Here is a 20251-nt window from a genome sequence, read left to right on the forward strand (position 1 = left end):
AATCTAGGAGTGAATTCAGACGACCGTTTGCCAAGTGGTGACTTGACAGCTGTACGCCTGTAACCACTTGGTAGGGCTGCCTTTATTCTTTTGCCAAGTATGAATTTTTTCCCCCGACTGATCAGAAAGCCTGCAAACCAGAGAAGCCTCTGCCAAGATTCTCCCTCATCGTTTAGCAGAACACTAAAAATGACCCGATTTCCCATCAGGTTACCTGCACCCATAGAGAGGTGTGCTTTAAAATCACAGCTATTGCGATGGGCACCTGCCACACCCGATTTTTTAATTTCTTATTCCAGAGTTGTCTGTGCATATGCCACCCGCGTCCCTGGACACATGTCCTGCCTACACAACATCCCTGGCCCATCCTGCACGTTATCCCCGAATTCCCTTGTGAGCGCGACAGGATCTTAGTCGCAAGATCATCCCAGCCCTCAGCGCTAGAGCCGCCTTCTTGGACTGCGCAGAAATGCAGCTGGGCGGAGCGATGGGCCCAGTTATAGAGCAGCCGTGGATGGAGCCCTTGCCGTTCCAGCCAGATGAACAATGATTCCTCTCTGCGACTTTCCAGCCTAAGAAAGTTTCCTTTCCACTCATTACACAACCCCATTGGTTTCAACCAGACCGGCATCCAGGTGCTAGGACCGCGGTTTAAGCCGGTTTTATCTGACCAGCTGGGGGCGAATCAGTATTCCAATTCTGAATTAATCGCAAACATGACTTGGGAGCGTAGAACTAGGTAAAAGTAATTTAATTCAAATAAGGCGTTCTTAGAACTGAGGTGTGAGGCTCCCATTGCAGACTAACTGGGTGAGTTTGTTAACCACTCATTTGGCACATAAAACCAACATGATTCCTACCTAACCAGAAATGGACATTGTCACGGATTCTGAAGCCAACTATAACAAGCAAGAGACATATTGAAGTGGGAGTGAGTTAAAGATCTGTCTTTTAATTTATTCACTTTGAAGACGGGAAAAATTAAAGGAGGCAAGAAAAAGGACTCTGTAATTTAACCAGCAATATTAGGACACCGAGACTGCCCCCAGGTTTGTGCTTTAAATGTTTTATGTAAGTTAATTTATACATAAATTAAACGTTTTTGGTTGTTCTTAATTATATTTTTGTCTTTTGAAAGTTGCCTTAACTCTTTGAGCTTTTTTTTTAAAAAGATTTCCCCCCAATTATGTTACATTCGCAGTTATAGTTACTGCTGCTTTAACAACTCGGTCCAAACCCCACTTCTGATGTAAGCGGCTTTACACTTGATCCTAAACATACTTTACTTGGAAGTAAATCCACATGAGTTGAGTGGAACTTGCTTCTTAAATAGATGCGTTTAGGATTAAGGGCTTAACCTTTGGCTTAATTTAGGTGTGATAGGCTTGCCTCTTCCACTTACTGAAGGTTTATCACAACATTTCTGCATGTCAGTTAAGCCTGCTTAAAAGCATTTGCTATATTACTGTTTTTTTAAGTGCTGGACCTTTCATAGCGTTGAAAGATTCTAGCCGCTCAGTACTAAAATCTAATAAACAATTCAGGTTAGTGTGCTTAACCATAAATATCGAGCTCGTGCACAAGATAACTGGTTCTTTGGTTATTTTACGCTCTATCTTTGGGCAAATATTATGTCCCGCCCCCCGCCCCCCAAACATACTGTGATTGCAAACGGGCAAAACCACGAAAGTATCGTCAGTTGTGAAAAATCTTGTCTTCACATTAGAAAACCTTCCTATTATTAATGGTGAAATGAACTTCTTCCTTGTAAACTTTATTTCATTCGCTACAAATTATAACTACATTAAATTATTACTAGCAAGCGAGTTCGTGGTAGTCAAACCTGCTTCGATATTTGCATATAAAAGCACGTTTTTGAAGTTTCATCATGACAAGATCGTGTAATTTTATTGCATACATTTAATGTGCCAGTTTAAATCTGTCTCTGCCTGGGGTTATTCAGACGTCAGTTTACGTCAGACCATGTTGGGCAATGTCCCACCCGCCCCCGGGAGATCAAAACCACCACCGAGAAAATCGGTTGGCTTTAACCAAATATAACTTCCACTAGCTAATCAAAAGGTAAATATTGCGAGGAAAACACCACACACTCCCGTTCATCCCTTCGGTAAACTTTCCACTTTCTGTGGGAAGATTTCTAATAACCGGGGAGGGGGAGGCAGGCAGGGCGAGGGCGCCGAGCTTCGCCCCTCGCGGGACAGCGCCTCCTCGCCCCCCGGGGCTCCCCGCCGCCGGACCTTCGGCCAGAGCGCGGGCAGGGTGCGCCCCCTCGGCCTCCCCCGCGGGGCTTTGTCGGGCTGCGCTCGGCCGGCGTCGCTCCTCCTCCTCGCCGCGGCTGGTGGCCTGAGGACGGCGGGGAGGAGCGGCACTGCGCGGGCTCCGACGAGGCCCCTGCGGCCGGAGAGTGCGCTGCTGGGCGCGTCTTCCGCGGGCTGCCAGCCCGGCGCGTTGTTAATTAAGTCGCCCAGTCTGAACAATGGCTGCGCGAAGAGGAAGGCGCGACTCGTCCCGCGCAGCCGGCAGAAAGATCCAGCCGGGGGCGCGGAGAGGGGCGGGGGGGTGTGGAGTTGCGCCCCAAGCGAAGGGCAGGCGGCGGAGAGGGGAGCCGGGGCTGCAAAGGTCGGGGGGGGGGGGCAGCTGGCGCTGTGTGCCGCTCAAGGATCTCCGTGTGGCCTACATGGTTCTCATCATCCCAATTTCATCTTCACAACAACCCCGTGAGGGAGATTAGGCTCAGAGATGGTCCCGCAGTGAGCTTCATGGCTGAGCGGGGATTCAAATGCTGCTATCCCAGGTCCAACTGGACTCCAGGTTCCCCGCCCAGCCCGACTTTCGAAGTAAGGGGCACGTGGCCATCTCCAGAGACCCCGCTCCACCCGTCCCTAAGCTCAGGAAACCCGAGAGTCTTTCTCGTTTCCTAACTGCACGCAAAAGGCAAATGAGGACACACTATAGGAGGAAGAGTTGCGCAAAAGGCGGAGGAAGAATCTTCTTGCAAGTGACTGGGTGCAAAAGAGGTTACGCCAAGCAAAGCGCCGCGGCAGGAGTGAAACTCTTCTTGTTGCTCGCAAGGTGGGGTAAAGTGCTTGCTCGTGCGCTGCGTTCTTCTCTCACACGCGGGCGCGCGCACACGTTGCTCCCTGTTGCTAAAACAAAAACAGGTTGTTCACGCGCGTCCGCCTGTCGGGGAGTCGCTGCTAGAGCTGCGAGATCCTCCTGGCGTCGAGGCCCCATTGCCTCTCCAGCAAGTCGGGTGAATTATCCCGCTCTGTGTTCTCGTTGGCAACCCCCGCTCTCTCCTAGTGGGCAAGGGGGGGGGGCGGAGAGAAGAGCGCTCAAGAAATCTCCCTCCGCAGATCCTCCGTTTTGCCATTCTGCCTGTTTAATATCGGGCCGACTGCTGCGGCCTCTGGTTTAAAGAAGCTGGGCTTGCAGTCCTGCGCAAGGTGAATCGGAAGCAGGCCCCTCGTGAGTCACAGTGAAGTGCTCTGGCTTGATCTGTTTGTTTTCTTTAACGATGTGCTGTTGCTTTCAGACGCCAGCACAGATCCAATTCATAGATTTAAAAGAAAGAAGGACTGCAGGCTTTGCAAGAGCATTTCTCTCCCCGCTCCCCCATACAAATGCAAAGAAATCTTTCTTTTTGAACTTACTGCCCCGATCCACGCCTCCACAAACACCCACGCCCCAAAGTGCATATATTTTTGCTTTTCTCTTGTGCCTTTATTAAAAATACCATTATTGTTTGCTCTGATCTACACTTGGGCTCTGCAAAGCACGTTCAGTTGTTTAGCTTCCGTGAGCGATGAGAGTTGAGGGGTGGGGGTGGGGGGTTGTCCTAAACTGCAAGAAGCAGCTCTGCAGCCATTGGCGGAGAGGGGGCAAAAGGGCACCACCCCAAATGTTCAGGTCCTTTTCCTTCTGAAGACATCAGGAAAAGCGTGGAGGCAGGACAATACCTTTAAAAATCTTGAAACATTCCGTTTATTGAAAGTTGATTGAAATTCCCTCTCCGAGCCCCTCACCCGACCCACTCACATATAGGAGTCAATTCCTAGGAGCCGAGATCCCTTGCCCCCCCAAATAATATTTGAAGGGTCTGTCCCCCCCAAAGGTGATGGGCATTGTCATTCAAATAGTGTCCCTTATGCCGCGTCATGTGATCGATTATGCAGGGCGTCCACAAAATTTTATTCAAGTTGGCACTCCGGCCCTCACCTGAGAACCAAACCAAATCTTTATTACGGTCAAAGACCATCACCTCCATACATGAATAAAATATGCTCGTCCAAGAATGTCCTGGCAGTGAGCAAAGGTGCAAAACCAAGCAGAACTTAGTTCCTAAATAAGGAGCTCAGGCCTGCCCGGAGACCACACCTTTTGACATAAGAACCCTTTAATCCCGGTGAGTTAGGGGAAGGCTGCACTCTGCCCATGCTCCAGGTGCGCTCTCTCCTACGGCTCGCCTGGCCTCGGACGTAGGCTGCTTCCTCCACGAGCCCTGGCTCAGACTGAGGCGGGGGCTGTGAAGGTGCAGGCCTCTCGGAGCCCCGGTGTCCGGTTGCTGCTCGGGGCGGCGGCGGCGGCCCGCCTGGTACTTGCCCGGCGTGAAATCCTCTCCTGTTCCTTTCTTCTGCGCTGCCTTCCCCTGGCCGCGTCCCAGCAGAATCCTGGCCACAGGGGAACGAGCACCGTAACTAATTTTCGCTTAGACGCAGGACTCCTCTGGCAGCTGCACCCTGTCGCCATTTAATAACCCTACCGCGCTTCCTTCCCCAGTAATGAATGGGAACGGCAGGCGCTCGCTAACGGAAACCGGGCTCAAACCGGCTGCGGAGCAGAGCCACCTCCTCGGGCGAGATGGAGAGCGTCTCTCGAAAGTGGCGTCGGCTTTTCCCAGAGCGCCTTTTAGCGCACGCACAGATGTCTCATCTTTCAGCTTTGAAAACGAAGGAAAGGGCGGCTGCTGTCCTCTCAAGTGCTTCTCACAGCTAAGCGGTATAATCGGGTGCCTAGAAGCAGGGCCATTGTCACACGCCGCCTCGCTGCTCCGCGGACTTCTCTGGCTGTGGGACTCTGCGGCCACCTGGTCCAGAAGGCGAGAGCCAAAGCGGCGCTTAGGGATGCACAGCTGTCCAAATCCCAGTCGGAGTGCAAGAACCTCCTTGGTGGGACCTTTTTGACCGGAGGGGAGTAGGAGAGGTGGAGGTGGAGGTGGTCCTGCCTGAGGAGCACCTACCAGACTGCGCATCCATAACTTCCTGAGACAGAAAACAGCTAATTGCGCCACTTTGTTTTATTTTATATAAACTGCATTGAACTTTTTTATGGAGCCTGTGATCTTGCACGTCTGTTGTTCCTACTTCCCATAAACATCTATAACCCGCAGCTTTTACTCATATTATAAACACATAAGATAACAATTTATCACTCTGAAGACTGCCATCTTCATTAACCTCCATCCATGCCCTGATTTTAAAATTAGTTTAAGGCAAGTTTATGAAGTCAGCTTCCAAGAGAAAAGAAAATCGATGTTGAACTGGCGTTCTCACGTTGACAGAACAACAGCTAATCCACTTGTGGGTGTGAACCCTGATTATGTGCCGCATAAAGGACAGCAATTAATTATTTAGTAGTAATTAATAGGCTAATTAATCCCAGTGCTTTTGAAATGTCAGTTTAAACTTATCCCACAGGAGAGCTTTTTTCCTTTGGCCAAGGACAAAAAACCTGCAAACTTTTCAAGCAAGGAGGCCAGTTTGCCCCCTTAAACTACTACCATCCACCCCGTCCCTCCCAGGAAGCATTCGGCAGCTATGGTGTAATGGGCCCCGCCGCGCCGCCTGCCTGCCTGCCTGCCCGCGCAGGTCGAATCCCCCCGACGTCCGTGGAGAGGAGCGCCGTGCTGCGCCGGGGTCACTCCTTGCCCGCCTCCTCTGTCCCTGCCTGCTCACGATGGGACGGATCTGCCCTGCCGCCTTTGCCGACAGGGGCTCCTCGTGGAAGCCGGCGCCGGCGGGGGGGGGCTGGTTTCAGCCCCTCAGAATTTTGCGCTATGTCACTTATTTCAGCACTTAATTCTACAACACTCCGTTCTCCATTATCACGTAGCTTTTGCCTGCCCTATATATATAAAGATTGTTATAATTTTAAATATTTTTTTTTCATGCACGCTAAATCTAAAATCAAATCTTGATTACTATTTAAAACAAAAACCCCAATTTCTGTAAACGCAATAGGACTTTCTGATAGCAGTACAGTATCTCAGTCCAGGGTATACTGTACCCTGAATCCCTTCGCTGAAGTCTTTGATCTCATACCTCGTGTAAGAAGCTATTCCCTGGCTAAGCTGGTTTCGGATCCTGGGTTGTGGGTCCAGCTTCTATTCGTTTTTTACTTTTTGCCCTCAGCCTGGACTAGCAGAATTGCGATCCTGAAGTTTCATAAATATTCACTTCCTAGCAGCTTTTGTCAAGTGACCGGTTTAACAGGAGTGCCAAGTGGAAGCTTTCCAGAAGGTAATGACCAACACAATCCCAGGATGATTTGGCCCCAGCCTGCCCAGCTGCGCGGAACAGGCAGCGTTTGAGGGTAATTAACATATGAAAGTTACTGCCAGGCTTCAGGTGTTCCTGTCTCCCTCGAACAGCACCCACACCCCGCCCCAAGATCCGCAGAGAAAGGCTTGCGCTGGGCAACTTTTGCGCTTTCCCAAAGGCAGAGAGTGACCAAGGGGGGGCAGCGCACTCACACCCTTTCCATTGCGTTTATAACCCCTCAAAGTTTTGGTTGGACGCCAATCCAATTACAGTAATTAAAAGGCAGCTCACTGAGATAAAGTGCGGCGACCCAGCGTTCCCTCCTCCCCTCCCCTCCCCTTGGAAATAAAATCGATCTGTCCCCGCCAGATCAGCGGCCTGACAGAGATGCAGAGCTAAGGGAGGGGACTGGCGGGGGCGCTCCAGCCGCTCCGCTGCTCTCGGGTCGCCCAAGAAGGATGACGCTGACAAGGGCTTTTATTAGTTTGAATTTTATTATAGGGATATGTAGATAAAGGGAAGGGGGGAGATTTGCCTTACATTTCAACAGGTGACTGTTGCATTAACGGGGTAAATAATCAACTTTACAATTTCGCACTCTCTCTTTCCTCTCCATTCCCGAGAGCAAAGCAGGCCCCAAACGGGTTTTGTTTTTTTTTGTTTTTTTGGAGGCGGATGACAGAATACGCGGGATGTGTCCAGCCAAGGCAACACTAAAGAAAGGAGGACTGGCGTGAGATGCTCCAGGGGCTGTTCCGGTGGCGCGTAGCGCATTCCAACTCCCGCACCCACACCTACCCCGCTTTTGTCGCACCCTTTACCTCCCCACCCCTCGAAATGCCTCTTTCCCTCACCCCCCTTACCAAACGGGGCATTCCTGTCTTTCCCAACTAGTGGAACCTTCCTCTTCCCACCCGCAAAAATTATCGAGATATAAAAAGACCAAAAAAGTTGCAAGGGAAGTCCTGGCCGGGGGGGAAAGATGGAGATGCGCGCGGTTCCTTCGATTTCCTGTACGTTAGGCTCAAGATATGGAGTTCACCTTCACCTCAGTTAATCAAACTAAAAATAAAAAGGGTCTCTGGAACGGACTTAACATTACACTATATACACAATTCCTGCCGTTTTTTGTAATACAATCCTACGGAGAGAACTGGGGGAGAAGAGTCTCCCAAGGAGATGGGGGGATTAAGAGCTGTACACAGAAGTCTACAATCGGCATGAAAGCAAAGGGCGCTTCCTCCCTCTCACCTTGGACCAGAGTGAGCGTTACAAAGCTTCCAGCAACGTGGCTGGGGCGGGGGGAGGAATCTTGTGGGGGGGGGGGTCTCCAGGGAACATGTATGTGAAAAGGAGGAGAACGAATTTAGATTTAAAGTTCTCTTCTGTTTAAAAATAAGAGCAGAATGCGGAACACAATCCCAGACAGCGAATAAATAACACACCAGGAGCCCAGCTGATAAGAGAGAGGCGGAGAGCAGCAGGCCTGATCCAGCAGCCCTTTAGCCGCATCCTTGGTTGTGTGGGAAGGAGCTGGGAAAATAGGCATGCTCTTTGGACGCGGGGGGCTTACACTCTCTTTTCATGTTCTTTAAATATTTTTTGAAAAAAGAAAAGAAAAGTGACGATGAACTGGTCTGCGTGAGAAGAGGCGGTTTGGGGAGCCGGAAGGCCGAGGCTTTGGTGGAGAGCGCGCAGAGACGGGGGCGAGCCAGGAGGACGTCGGTGCTGGGCGTCCCGAGGGAGCTGGGGGCGGCGGGGCGGCGGGTGCTGGAGCGGAGACGCGGCTGGCGCTGCCTTCCTCCTTGGGCTGGATGAAACCTCCCGCGAGCGAGCAGGCGAGCGAGGGAGCGAGCGGCGTCCCTCACAGCACCTGGAAGCGCCAAGAGGCCTGGTCCTTGTAGTCCAGGCAGTCCGGGGAGTTGAAGTTCAGCTTCCAGGAAGAGGCGGCGGCGGCGGCGGGGGGGGCCGGCTCCTTGTAGTCCAGGCAGTCGGAGGAGTTGAAGGCCAGTCCGGTGCCCCCGTAGCCCGGCTGGTGGTGGTGGTGGTGGTGGTGATGGTGGTGGTGGCTGGAGCCCTGGCCCAGCGGGTGGTGCGCGTGCGGGTGCGCGGCGCCGGCCATGGAGGAGGGCGCCATGGGGCTGAGCTGGTGCGCGTGCGGGTGCGCGTGCATGGGCAGGTAGGAGCCGCAGTCCACCCCGCCGAAGTAGGAGGAGGAGGGCGGCGGGGGCGGCGGGGGCGGCGCGGGGTAGCCCTGCGCGTAGCCGCCGCCCTGCCCGTAGGCCATGGGGTACGAGGCGGAGGGCGCGCCCGAGACGGAGCGCTGCATGCAGGAGGCGCCGGCGGGCGCCAGGGGCTCGGGCAGGGCGCCGGGCGAGATGGACGCGGGGCTCCAGATGGACGAGGCGGCCACGGCCGAGGGCGCGCTGCTGAGGGACGCCGAGGACGAGGACGAGGCCGAGCCGGAGCCGGCGGCCCCGCTGCCCGCAGGGTTGCCCAAGGCCGCGGCCCCGCTGGCCGGGCCCGAGGAGTTGGAGCTGGACGAGGACGACGAGGCGGAGCTGGAGACGGCGGGCGGCGTGAACTGGCCGCTGCTCTCCGAGCCCGAGCTCTCCCGCGCCGGCGACGACTTCTTCTTGGCCGGCCGGCTCTTGGCGCCGCCGCCGCTCTGCTGCTGCTGGCGGCACTTGGCGCGGCGGTTTTTGAACCAGACCTGGAAGAAAAAGAAAAGAAAAGAAAATGGGGGCGGGGGGCGGAACAGGCTCTTCCAGGAATCAGGGACCCCACCCCTGCTCTGCCACCCAGTCTCTTCCCCTCGCCCACTTTGGCACACGCCCGATCTCCCCATCCCCCCCCCCCAGCCGTCTCCTACCCAAGGCAGAAGGCGCTGTGTGATCGCAACCAAACAGAAAAGTGCCAAACAATCTCCATCTGCGCGGAATGGTGCAGGGGGAAGAGGCCGTTTAGCAGCTGTCCAGGTTAGCCTATCATCCTCCATCACGATTCATCTACACATCCATTGCCGGCTTCCTACGAGTGATAATCAGGGGCCACCAGGCTCTGGCTCAGCGCGATATCTCTCGCCAGTCTCCGCACACTGTTGCGTTCATGTGGGGCCCGCGAGAAAGGGAAGGTAAGTCGCTGGTGCGACCCAGAACAGAAGCCAGCTAACCAATTCTGGGCGACTCTGGAACCCCACGTAGCCACCACAAATCACACCCTCGCCAAAACACCCCCAGACTCAGCACCCGCCTGGCATGACACCCACCTTCGGCTCAGGTGACGGACGCAACCCATCATGGTTTGATCAAGTTTCCCCCCTAGCCAACTTCCATCCTCCTCCCAGCAGGCTCCTGCAGAGAGGGGCTGCCAGTCCACCCACATCCATAATATCATACTATCCAAAAGTAGGAAAGGGAGTGGGAGTCTGCACCAGTTCCACCAATTCCACAGCCCTGTCCAACCAATCCTCCTTATAGCCATTTATAAATTAAGCTGGCAGTCCAGCACCTCATGCACCTTCTACTAGTAACATCCAATAGAAGCAGGCAATGAGCCAGCCATCAGCGTAGGAACTTGAGAAGCTGTCTTATACTGAGTCAAACCTTTGGTCCAGCTAGCTCAGTATTGTCTACACTGTCTGGCAATGGATTTCCAGGGTTTCTGACAGGATCTCTCCGTTCAGAAACTGGAGATTTAATCTGGGATCTTCTTCTCCTAAAGCATGCACTGCTACAGAGCTCCTTGCAGCTCCTTGCCCAAAGGATTGCTATTAAAGAATCCTATTAGCTAGAGATTTTATATGTAGCAAAGATGTTAAATCCATCCCTCCACCTGTCCCTCTCAAATATCTAGCAAGGAGGATTCATCTGCACCCAACAGGCAAATGCTAGATGTGGAGAACTGCACCCTAATTAAGCATCCGTCCAACAGAACACAGTATTCTCTTTCCAACACCATTCTACATTCCCATCATACGGAGAGAGGGAGCCATTATAAGGTTACCAGACGTCCCGTTTCCCAGGGACAGTCCCTGGATTTACAAACCAGTCCCCATACAAAATCCATTGAAGTTGAAAAGTGTCCCCAGATTCATTGAAAAAAATCTGCTAACCTTAAGCCATTAGGAACAAAGTTCTCAGCCTGTTCCGTTCAACAGTACCCAGCTTGGCCTCCCCCCTAAATATATATCTAGAGCTATCATCTTAATATACCCTGCTTTATGCTATCTTTTAGGAGACAGTATAACTCTCAGCATACCCAAAACAGAAACCATTCCTTTGTTGCAGACACACCCATCCCAGTACATAGCACCATTAGTATCCTTTATGATCAGTTAAGAGCAAGCCAGCATTTTTACTGTGTCATTCCTTATCCTTCAACCTGTAAGACTAGTCAATAGGTAGCATTCTATCCTGTTACTACTGCCCACTGTCTACTCTTCCTTTTGCTCATCAGTCGGTCAGCTCCCTCATCTACATCTCCAAAAAGTCTAAGACAATCAGTATCCTGCATCCTTTAGCAAGCTCCTAGATAAACTCTGCTCCACCAAACTACATGGAACAAACACGAACCAAATCCATATCCAACCAAAAACTATCATAACAGCCACTGCTTTAGTGTACACTTGCCCAGCTGAGTCTATGGCGTAAAAAGGCAAGGAACACCACTCAGTGTTGTCAGTATGAAAGGATATCAGCATCAGCATGATACAGTTGCTACCAACACACTGAAGAGCAGCCAAATGAGTCTTGTTTCCCATTATTATTACTTATGCAAAGTTGTCTCATCAATTCAACAGGTTCCTTCACACTTTACCAGCCAGAGTTCTCATCTTAACATGAGAAAATCAAGTTGTAACCAGCATAACATCCACCTGTCAGTGCCAAGGACGTACAGCCCAGTCACCACCCAGTTGTATTAAGTGCTCTGTTACAGCCAGTCCTTCAATGAAATTCCCAGTAGAGTTTCAAGACTGTGTCACATTGACTACCACCTACACATCATTTCACCAACCGTCTGACAGTGTGATGAGCACAGAATTTTTGAAGTTAAAACAGTTTGCTTCCAGGACTTAGCTGCCTTAACACCATCGTAATCACAGTGCACTTACCTATCCTTTATATGGAAACTCAGTTCATCTTATTATCTGACAGACAAGATGGAGCACCCTTAATCACTTTGTGGGAACTGGAATTTCAGTGTAGCAATCCAGGTCCAGAGAACCCATAGTATGGAATTCAGAATGGCTGTAATTCTCACATAAGTCCCTCCCCCCGCCTCCCATACAGGTTATCCTTGTGATCTTTGGTAAGCTTTTATGAATCTCAGCCTCAATCGCTAACATTTTAACCATAGATTCTTTTTTTTTTTGTTAAGTAGCATGCCACATCAGCTAGTAGCTATTTCACGAATGCAATAACAGTATAGAAAACAGACTTAATTTCAAGTATGTTTGCATTGAACCTTGATCAGAGTAACACTCTTTCCAATAGGTGCTTTACCACTGCAAGTCCCAGTGAGTTTCCAATAGGGCTTGCTCATAGGTAAATACATGTAGGAACAGATCTTGGAGCCATTTTAGTCATTAATAGTGTCCTACATACATAGCTCCCTGTGATCTATTATGCATAGTTGTACTTCACTAGTAAACCACAGACTGCCCACATAACATGCATTCATGCATGCATTGAAATGCAACAATGACATGCACTTTTTAATTCCTTTCTTTTCCAGGTAAATGCTTTCCATGTAGAAAACCCCTTAGGTCTGAAATGACCCTCAAAGAGAAAGAGGACATTGACCAGATAATTAGCAGATAGGAAGAATCTCACCTTGCCCAACAGAGGTGTGGTTGCATTTTCATTACAGCTATATTTACAGTTCTAATGAGCAGCCTTATGGCCTGTCTGTCCTATCTAGTCACTAACACTAATACAGCAAGGGAGGTATGGTCAGGAAATGGTCTATGACCTTGCCTCAGCAGGCTGAAGCTGAATCCCTCCTTTTCCATGGGTTGCCCGAGGAAACCCCTGAAAGAAGCTCTAGCCAGATGAAGCTGGATTGCATCAAGGATGGCAGGCTTGGTGTGATGCCAAGCCTAGCTAAGTGGGGCTTCCCCAGAGTTGTGTCGACTTCTCAAAATCTTATTAGCAAAACTTTGCAAATGCAAAATAATAAACACCCTCCGTTCACCTCTCTGCATCAAAATGTTTAAAATGGAACTGGCTCTTTTGGACTCCTGTGAAGGAGTATCTGCTCTCCACTCTAGCCTACAGCAGCTGCAGCAGCATCCAAATTAGCAGAATTTAGTTCTAGAGGTGCCCTTTGTTGACTGTTGGGGATCCATCTGGAGGAAAGTGGACTTTAGGGAAATAAAGGCTTGAGAAATCTGAGCTCAAAGTGCATTTAAAAAACATTTTCTTCCTAGGATTCTGACTTGAGCCAAGGTGTGTACGCATGCATACCCACACCCAATCCAAACACAGCAACCTGAAGTCTGGCAAATTAGTGTCTGCCTGCTCCTAGTCTTTTGGAATAAACAAACTGAAAAGCAAACCCTCATATATGGCAAAGCCAGTGTGTGAGTTTCAAGTCAACAACTGAGCTTAAGATGCTACAGGAAAGGGAAATGTATGTGTGGGATGAGATGGGAAGATAACAAAACAAAAGCCTCACATAATGTAGCAACTGGGTCACAATGTTTATTTTACTAGTCCTGTGGGAGTCAGCTGAACTACTTCAGGATCAACAATGCCTCTTCAATGGGTCTGCACTAGGGGTGCCTAGGGCGGAGCTTTTTTAAAGAGGGGACAGACAGTGGCTCCACTGCCCTGCATCACCCAGGGACACCCAGCAGCCCCCATGCCGCCCTGCAATCCCTTGTGGCGCCCGGTGGAAATAGACTTCAATTGAAATTAATGTGATTTTTCCTTCCAAGAAAGGTAGAAATCTCAACAAATTTAAGTTGTAAAGAAGTCCTAGTGAGAGACTTCCAACTTAAAATGTTTAAGGTTCTGCTTTAAGTGTATCTAGGATTGTCTTGAATATAACACATATTTACTTGGTAATATTTTAAGGAAAGTTACTCCAAATGTGCCTGGGGGAGGAGACCTTAATCATACTGAAACTGATTTTAAGAGCTTCTATTGTAAGATATGGCTCCCCCTTATGCTCATGGGGTTGCAAGGTATGAGGAACATACTGGCATATGTGGTGGGGATGTAACTATGTAAACAAGTTCTGGAATTAGGCGGCAACAGAAATGAGTATTATCATAGACATACAGGTCACTTGGGGCTCTCAGTTATGTCTTTTATCTATTTTTGATGGTGCCAATGCCAATCTTATTTGTAAACAATTCATTTTATATTTGCTGCTTGCTTAGTGGTTTCTCAAGGATGAAAGGACACATTTTGCCAGTGGCGTAACGTGGGGGGTGCAGGGGGGGCCGGGCGCAACATCTGGGGGTTAGGGTTAGGGGGCGCAAATCCATGGGTTAGGGGGCGCAAATTAGTTGCCTTGCCCCGGGTGCTGACAACCCACGCTACGCCACTGCATCTTGCTACTCTTTGGACTCATGGTTCAAAAATGTTGTGTTTATTGTCATTTATTAAAAACTGACTCATAAGATACATGCTTCCAGGGGCGATGCAGACTCCTCAGATTTTGCATTGTCTGGTCGTTGTTCATTATTTACATGACCAAACAACTCATGGTTGCCACACTCCTACTCAATATAATCTTGTCTGGTGATGTTTAGGAATACTTAATATATTTTGCATAAAAATGAATCCTGTATCCCACCGTGGAATATCTTTTATGCTATCCATTCTCTTTATTTAGCCCTATTACCTTATCTTGTATTTTCATTCTCTTAGCCCTTATGACATTTTAGGATGCATTTTAGTTTGTTGTTTTGTTTATTGAATTGGCAATTTTTTAATTAAAGTTTAGATTTAAGAGGTAAAAAAAACCAACCCTGATGAAAATCAATGGGGTTTAAACAAATTACGCACAATCCAACAAAAGTCAGTCACACATTAAAATTAAAAAGCTACTCGTATTTGTTTGATCTCAAACCCAACTGAACTTGGTGGGCATCAGTTGGATCTAACTTTGGCTGGAGTGTGCCCATTTATCTGTGTTTAGGATCGGGATTGTTAGCCTCCTGACTAGTCAGAAGGAGAAAAGAAGTCAATAGAGAGGGTCCAGCTAGTCTTTATATAGCCAAGGGGAATTGGACCTTGACGCCAAACGGAGGCGGTTGTTCAGACTCCAACAAGCGGCTTCAAAGTTCCTAAATGTGAGACTTTTGGTTATATAACTTAAGCGCCGAAAAGTTATTTCGCTCCAGCATTGGCGGGTAAGGAATTTTAGCTGCAGTTTAACAAGAGAGGCCTAGTTAGGTGCGAACTCAGGGAAGATATGGCCACACAAAACGTGAGAAAAACCCGCAAATTAAAACAAAGCAACGTTCCACGCGTAAAGTCCTTTCCCGTTTTCGAGCGCGCCCCGCCAAGGGAAGAAGAAACCCCCAGCGCCCCCGCCCCGGCCTTTCCCCACCCCAGGCCAAGCCGCCCTTCTGCCCCAGCTTCGCTGCTTTCCCAAGGGCCATCGGACCTGGACTCTGGACTCCGGCAGGTTGATTTTCAGCGCCACTTCCTCTCTCATGAAGATGTCCGGGTAGCGGGTCTTGGCGAAAAGCGCCTCCAAGACGTCCAGTTGCGACCGGGTGAAGGTGGTGCGCTCCCTCCGCTGCTTCCGAGGGGTGGCTGCGGGTCCCGGGACAGAAAGACAGGGGGTATTTAGTAGCCGCGTCGGCCTGGTCAAGATCCGCCCCCGCCGCCCCTCCCTGCACTCCCCCGGCCCCCGGTTCTGGATGGCGAGGCGGAGGAGAGACGCGCGCTCGCCGCTCTCTGGTCCAGCAAGCGAATCAGGAGGTGGGGGCGGGGGAGGCACAAAGAACTCCAAATCACAAGGAGAGCTCCTGATATTTTTAAAGGCGCATAAATATAAACACAAAGCGTCTGTTAGAGGAGGGGAGGGTGAGAAACTCTGCGGACCACAGGGCAGCTCCCGGGGGGGGGGAGGAGGGGAGGGAAATTCAGACGGAAATTCTATTCGGGTTGCCGACTGAGTTTCCTGAGCGGCCTCCGACGTAAAAGAGCAGCTCACTTGAAGTTCTGGGTCTCTTGGCGACAACCCAGTTAAAATGGAAGTATCTACTTAAATAGAATATTTACAGCCCAGTCATTTAAATAATTTTTAAAAAGAACTTTAGTTGGACGTAAGTTCCAGGGAAGACCTTAGGTCTTGAATCCTCCAAGTAAAGATGCAATCCCAAGTATAATTTATTCCGCAGTAACTGCAGCAGAATTAAATGGGTGCTACTCTGCAGAACAAACACGTTTTTTGGAATTACGGTTTAAAGCTGCAGCCCCGCAATGGGAGCGAGTTTCACTGAAGTCAGCAGAGGGTCACCTCACAGTGAAAGCCCGCAGGATTGGGCTGCCTGCGCATTCAGGGTCAGGAGAACTCAAGCATTTCTGAAGGACAGAGAACTTCTTGAGCTGGGGATAGACAGCACTTTCTCGCATTATATGCCACGACTTCCGGCTTAACTGGGTTGTGGATCAGGCTATAACAGCATTTGAAAAGACACGGGGAAAGCCCATCAACACCCCATTTCTTCATTTCTCAGCAAACTCATCCGTGGGGGCAGAGAGTACTGTGGAGTTATGGACCCGGGAAAAGAAAAGATTGGCTCCTAACTTCGGATGGGCAGCCCAAGTTCGCAATCAAAGGATTTCACCCCCACCCCCAGTTAGTTCTCAAGCACGAATAACCTTAGGAGAACTAACATTTAAACGTGTTTGTATTTGGCTTTAGATATATCCCTCAAAGTGCAAGTAGTTTAAACACACATTTGTTTTATTTGTAATATTGTCAAGGCACACACTCCAACAACAACAAAAATAAATCAGGTCTTAAAAAGCAAGTCAAAATCTGAAACTTGGCAACTCACACTTTGGACAGTAAACATTTTGCTAGCCTGCTCCCCATTGATTATAATTAGGGACTAAATACCAAATTACTAAATACCAAAATACCAAATACCAACCTGTTTAAAGGTTGGCCTGGGGTGCTAGGGTGCCATGAGAAATAAGCATTTTAACATTGAATTAAACGCCAGGAAAATCAGCAGTGTTCACTTTCCAATTCAGGGGTAGTTTAGGATACCACAGGTATGGGGGTGATAATAAGAATGGATAATTCAATTCTGGAAAATGGTTTTGCTGACCTGGAAAAAAATAATATGATCTATCAAGAGCTTTATCCATAAGCTCTCGGATCCCTTTCGCCTTGTAGAACCTCTACAATAAATTGAGGAACTATTTTATTTCAGCCGCATAAATTAAATCCGAGGCTGCTTGGAGGGGCTGGATCTGCCTGGCCAATAATCAGTGGGTAGAAGCAAAAGAGGTTGGTGCTGCTCACCCGGATACCCCACGGAAGGGTGGAGAAGATCCATCGCAGGTCCCGCCAGCCCCAGCCCATTCATGCCATAGGGGGGCTGTTTGAGGTAAGACATCATGCTAAAAGCTGGAAAGATTTTTCCAATTTATCCACACACAATTAGAAATGTTATTTTCCCCAAAAGGCGTGTCTTAAAATTCTTGGTTTGTTCGTGGTTTTTTAAAAAATATATAATAAAAAATTAAAAAATTGATTCTTCCAAGGAGGCGGCTGAAGGAAATCCCAGGGGCAGGAGAGCCTCTCACTGCAGTCTGCAGGAACAAAAAAACACACGCACAAGACAGAGAACAAGGCAAAACATCAGTTTTTTCCCAAGTTTCCACACAAAGCGCGCCTATTTTACTTCCCTCCCTCTGTTTCCCTCTCATTTATTTGACTTTCAGATAAAGTCAAGCTGGAATATAATTTTATATACAGCTATGGCAGATCCTAACTAAGAAAAAAAAACCTCTCAAACGCGCAAGGAGGGAAGTAAAGCAATGGAAGACTGTCAATTTAAAACATAAAAAAGTGGCGAGGGGTTTCTTCCAAACACCTGGTCCAGGAGTAAGAAAACTTGTACTCGGAGTTAGGCAAGATTAGGTCTTAAAAAAGGTATACATGCACATACACACTCCGTATAAATAGGGCTTTTTTAAAGGACAAAAGTCAAGCCTCTCCGTCGCACACAAGATGGCGGAAATTCCCCCCACCCGCCAAGAAAAGGGGGGAAGTGGAATCAGAAAGTGACAGAGAGTGAAGAGGTGTAACCGGGTGGTGGAGTGGGAGTGGGGAAGGAGGTCTACTCCCCCCCCCCAACTCTTTTTTTTTAAATAACTACAGCCATATTGCCATACAATCGCCGAGGGGCTTCCAGGGGGTACAATACTCCGTGATGAGGGAGATAAAGCAATTATTTAAAAAGATAATTGGATTAAAAATCAAAACGAGATACCAAAAAAGGGGGTAAGTATAATTAATCTGAAAGTGGGGAGAAAGAGACGCTTTAATTAGAAATGGCTAATGGCCTAAAAACAAATAGATTCCAGGAGCTGCTTTGAAATTCACGTTCCAAAGCCCCCCCCCCCCGACTGACGGAAGAGCCGCGGAGGAAGGCAAAGGAAGACGACACAACAAAGTTGCCTAATTCTCGCATTCATTTTGGGTGGCGGAGAGGAGCGAAGACTGAAGGCAGGATCCTAGGCCCTCTTACTAAAGTAATAAAGTAAAATTTAGGCCAACGCAAACTGTCTTTCAACTACATGAGTAAGGATGGTGGCTTATACACCCGCAGAATCCCAGTATAGGCAAAACATTCAAGGTGCTGTAGCTGTTTTTAATTCTACAGCCCCTTAAAAGTTTTGCTGTAGTTCCTCGAAGTTATATAATTCCAAGGATTTATAAGACGGTTTCTGGGGGGATTCTGTAGGCATTTGTTGTTGTTTTTTTTTTTTCTTAACTGAGAGAAACAGATATTTAGGTAAATTTTCCCATGTCCAGATCCAGCAGGTTCATTGGCCGATGGATTCCGCCGGAGACATGCACAAACAATAAGTTAGACAAACCAAGCAGATACAATAAAATAAAATCCCACATCCCGCAGCAGCAGATGGTGGTGGCATTAACCTCAATTAATTATTGGCCAGAAACCTTAATTGGCCCGCAGACCATCCTGCTTCCAAAACCTATGTTTATAGCAGAAAGATTACAAGACCAAACTAACTAAATAACTAACTAACTAAATAAATAAATAAGAAACAAGAGCAAGAACTATGAAGTGGGATTTAAATTTAAGTTAATAATTTTTTCTTAGGCTGTAAAGGCCTATATATGCCAAATTAATTTAAGGCATTCCACACTCTTAAAACTGATTCACCTGTTGCTGTTTCCCTTAAGTTTGGATTTGCTTTAAGGTTCTCTTTGGTTTGATTTGAGAAGGAAGGGATTTCTGCCTCTTCACGCGATTCAAAAAGTGAAAAAAAGTCCATCTGCTTTACTTTAGCAGGCTGCGGTCCTAAGTGTACTGACAAGATTAAGGGCCTTTTGAAACCCGTGTGGTTTCCTTTAGAGGAAATAACACTGGGATTGGGCCTTAGACTTAGCAAAAACTTCAGCAACACGGAAATTTTTTTGTTTTGTTTTGACTTGGAGGATAGTTCCATTCTTCCAGCTCTACTTGCCTTAAAGTTTTCAAGACTGCAACTCTCTGAAACATCAACACTTTTCCTTATTGCAACCCCCCCCCATGCGTTTTTCCGGGATCGCACTTGAATAAGCCTTTCAAAATATCTCCTAAACAGCGGCCCCCTCTGCGCCTTCCTTGGGCGCTTTCAATTTCAGGAAAGGACAGTTGGAGCGAGAGATCTTCGGACGAGGCACCTCGAAGGAGGCCCAGGAGCTGGCCAGAGACCCCGGAGAAACCGGAGGGGGGAAAGCCGGGGGGGGGGCGGCCAAAGGTCCTCCCGGCAGCGAAGATGCAGCAAGTCAACATTGTAACAAAACCCCCAAAGTCGCCTCCCAACCTGGAGAGACAGAGCGCGACTCAGCCGCGACTCGCCCAGCAGCTTTCGTGGGACTGCGGGTCCCCGGACTCGCGCGGAGCGAGCGAGCGAGAGAGAGAAGGTGTCCGGAGGGAGCGGGGCGAGGAGAAGCCGGCCAGGGCCCTCGGGGCCCGGAGTCCAGTCGGGGCCAGCCCGGTCCCCGCCCGGCTCCCGGCCGCGGAGGAAGCAGCAGCCCGAGCGCCCTTGGCTCCCGCTGCGCGCCCCGAGGCCGGGGCTGAGGCGGGACGCGAGCGCGGAGCCGCCCGGAGGCAGCCGGAGGGGCGCGCCAACTTCGCCCAGCCGGGCGCTCGGGCAGCGGCGGAGCCCCCTTTTCCGGGCCGGCGGCCAAGGCAAGTTTCGAGGGCGACTGCTGGAGTTGCCTCCGCCGCCGCCGCCCTCGCCGCGCCCAGAAGGGCTCCTCGCGGGCCGGGGCTGCGGGGCGGCGGGGCGGGCAGGTGAGGGGGGCGAGGTCCGGCCTCACCTGCGGGAGGGGGGGCGAGGCAGGCAGCGCGCTTCTTACCTGGCCGCGGCGGCGTCTCGCGTCCCAGTTCTTTCGGTGATTGGAAATGTAGCCCGACGAAGATTGATCCCCTTTCGGCCGCCCTGCGCGGGTAGGTGAGCGCCAGGCGAGTG

The 20251-nt window shown here is 49.7% G+C and overlaps 1 protein-coding gene across 1 annotated transcript; it reads right to left on the reverse strand.

The window, feature by feature from the left end:
• Positions 1-7035: 7035 nt before the first annotated feature.
• On the reverse strand, positions 7036-19304 carry OTX1 (orthodenticle homeobox 1). Its single transcript, XM_083730732.1, has 4 exons — positions 17061-19304; positions 15183-15334; positions 8413-9273; positions 7036-8370 (listed from the first exon to the last, which is right to left on the reverse strand). The coding sequence occupies exons 1-3, from the start codon at positions 17155-17157 to the stop codon at positions 8425-8427; spliced, it is 1098 nt and encodes a 365-aa protein (XP_083586858.1). The 5' UTR covers positions 17158-19304; the 3' UTR covers positions 7036-8370; positions 8413-8424.
• Between the last annotated feature and the right edge of the window lie 947 nt (positions 19305-20251).

Source organism: Podarcis gaigeae, assembly GCF_964106915.1.
Source record: "Podarcis gaigeae genome assembly, chromosome: 3".
In the NCBI taxonomy this organism is placed as follows: domain Eukaryota; kingdom Metazoa; phylum Chordata; class Lepidosauria; order Squamata; family Lacertidae; genus Podarcis; species Podarcis gaigeae.

Excerpts from the sequence above, each read along its gene's own strand:
- OTX1 (XM_083730732.1), bottom strand. The coding sequence starts at position 17,157 with ATGATGTCTTACCTCAAACAGCCCCCCTATGGCATGAATGGGCTGGGG. Across the intron at positions 15,335-17,060 it reads CCCTTCCGTGGGGTATCCGG|CCACCCCTCGGAAGCAGCGG; the intron begins GTGAGCAGCACC and ends CGGGACCCGCAG. Across the intron at positions 9,274-15,182 it reads TGCCGGAGTCCAGAGTCCAG|GTCTGGTTCAAAAACCGCCG; the intron begins GTCCGATGGCCC and ends TTTTTCTTCCAG.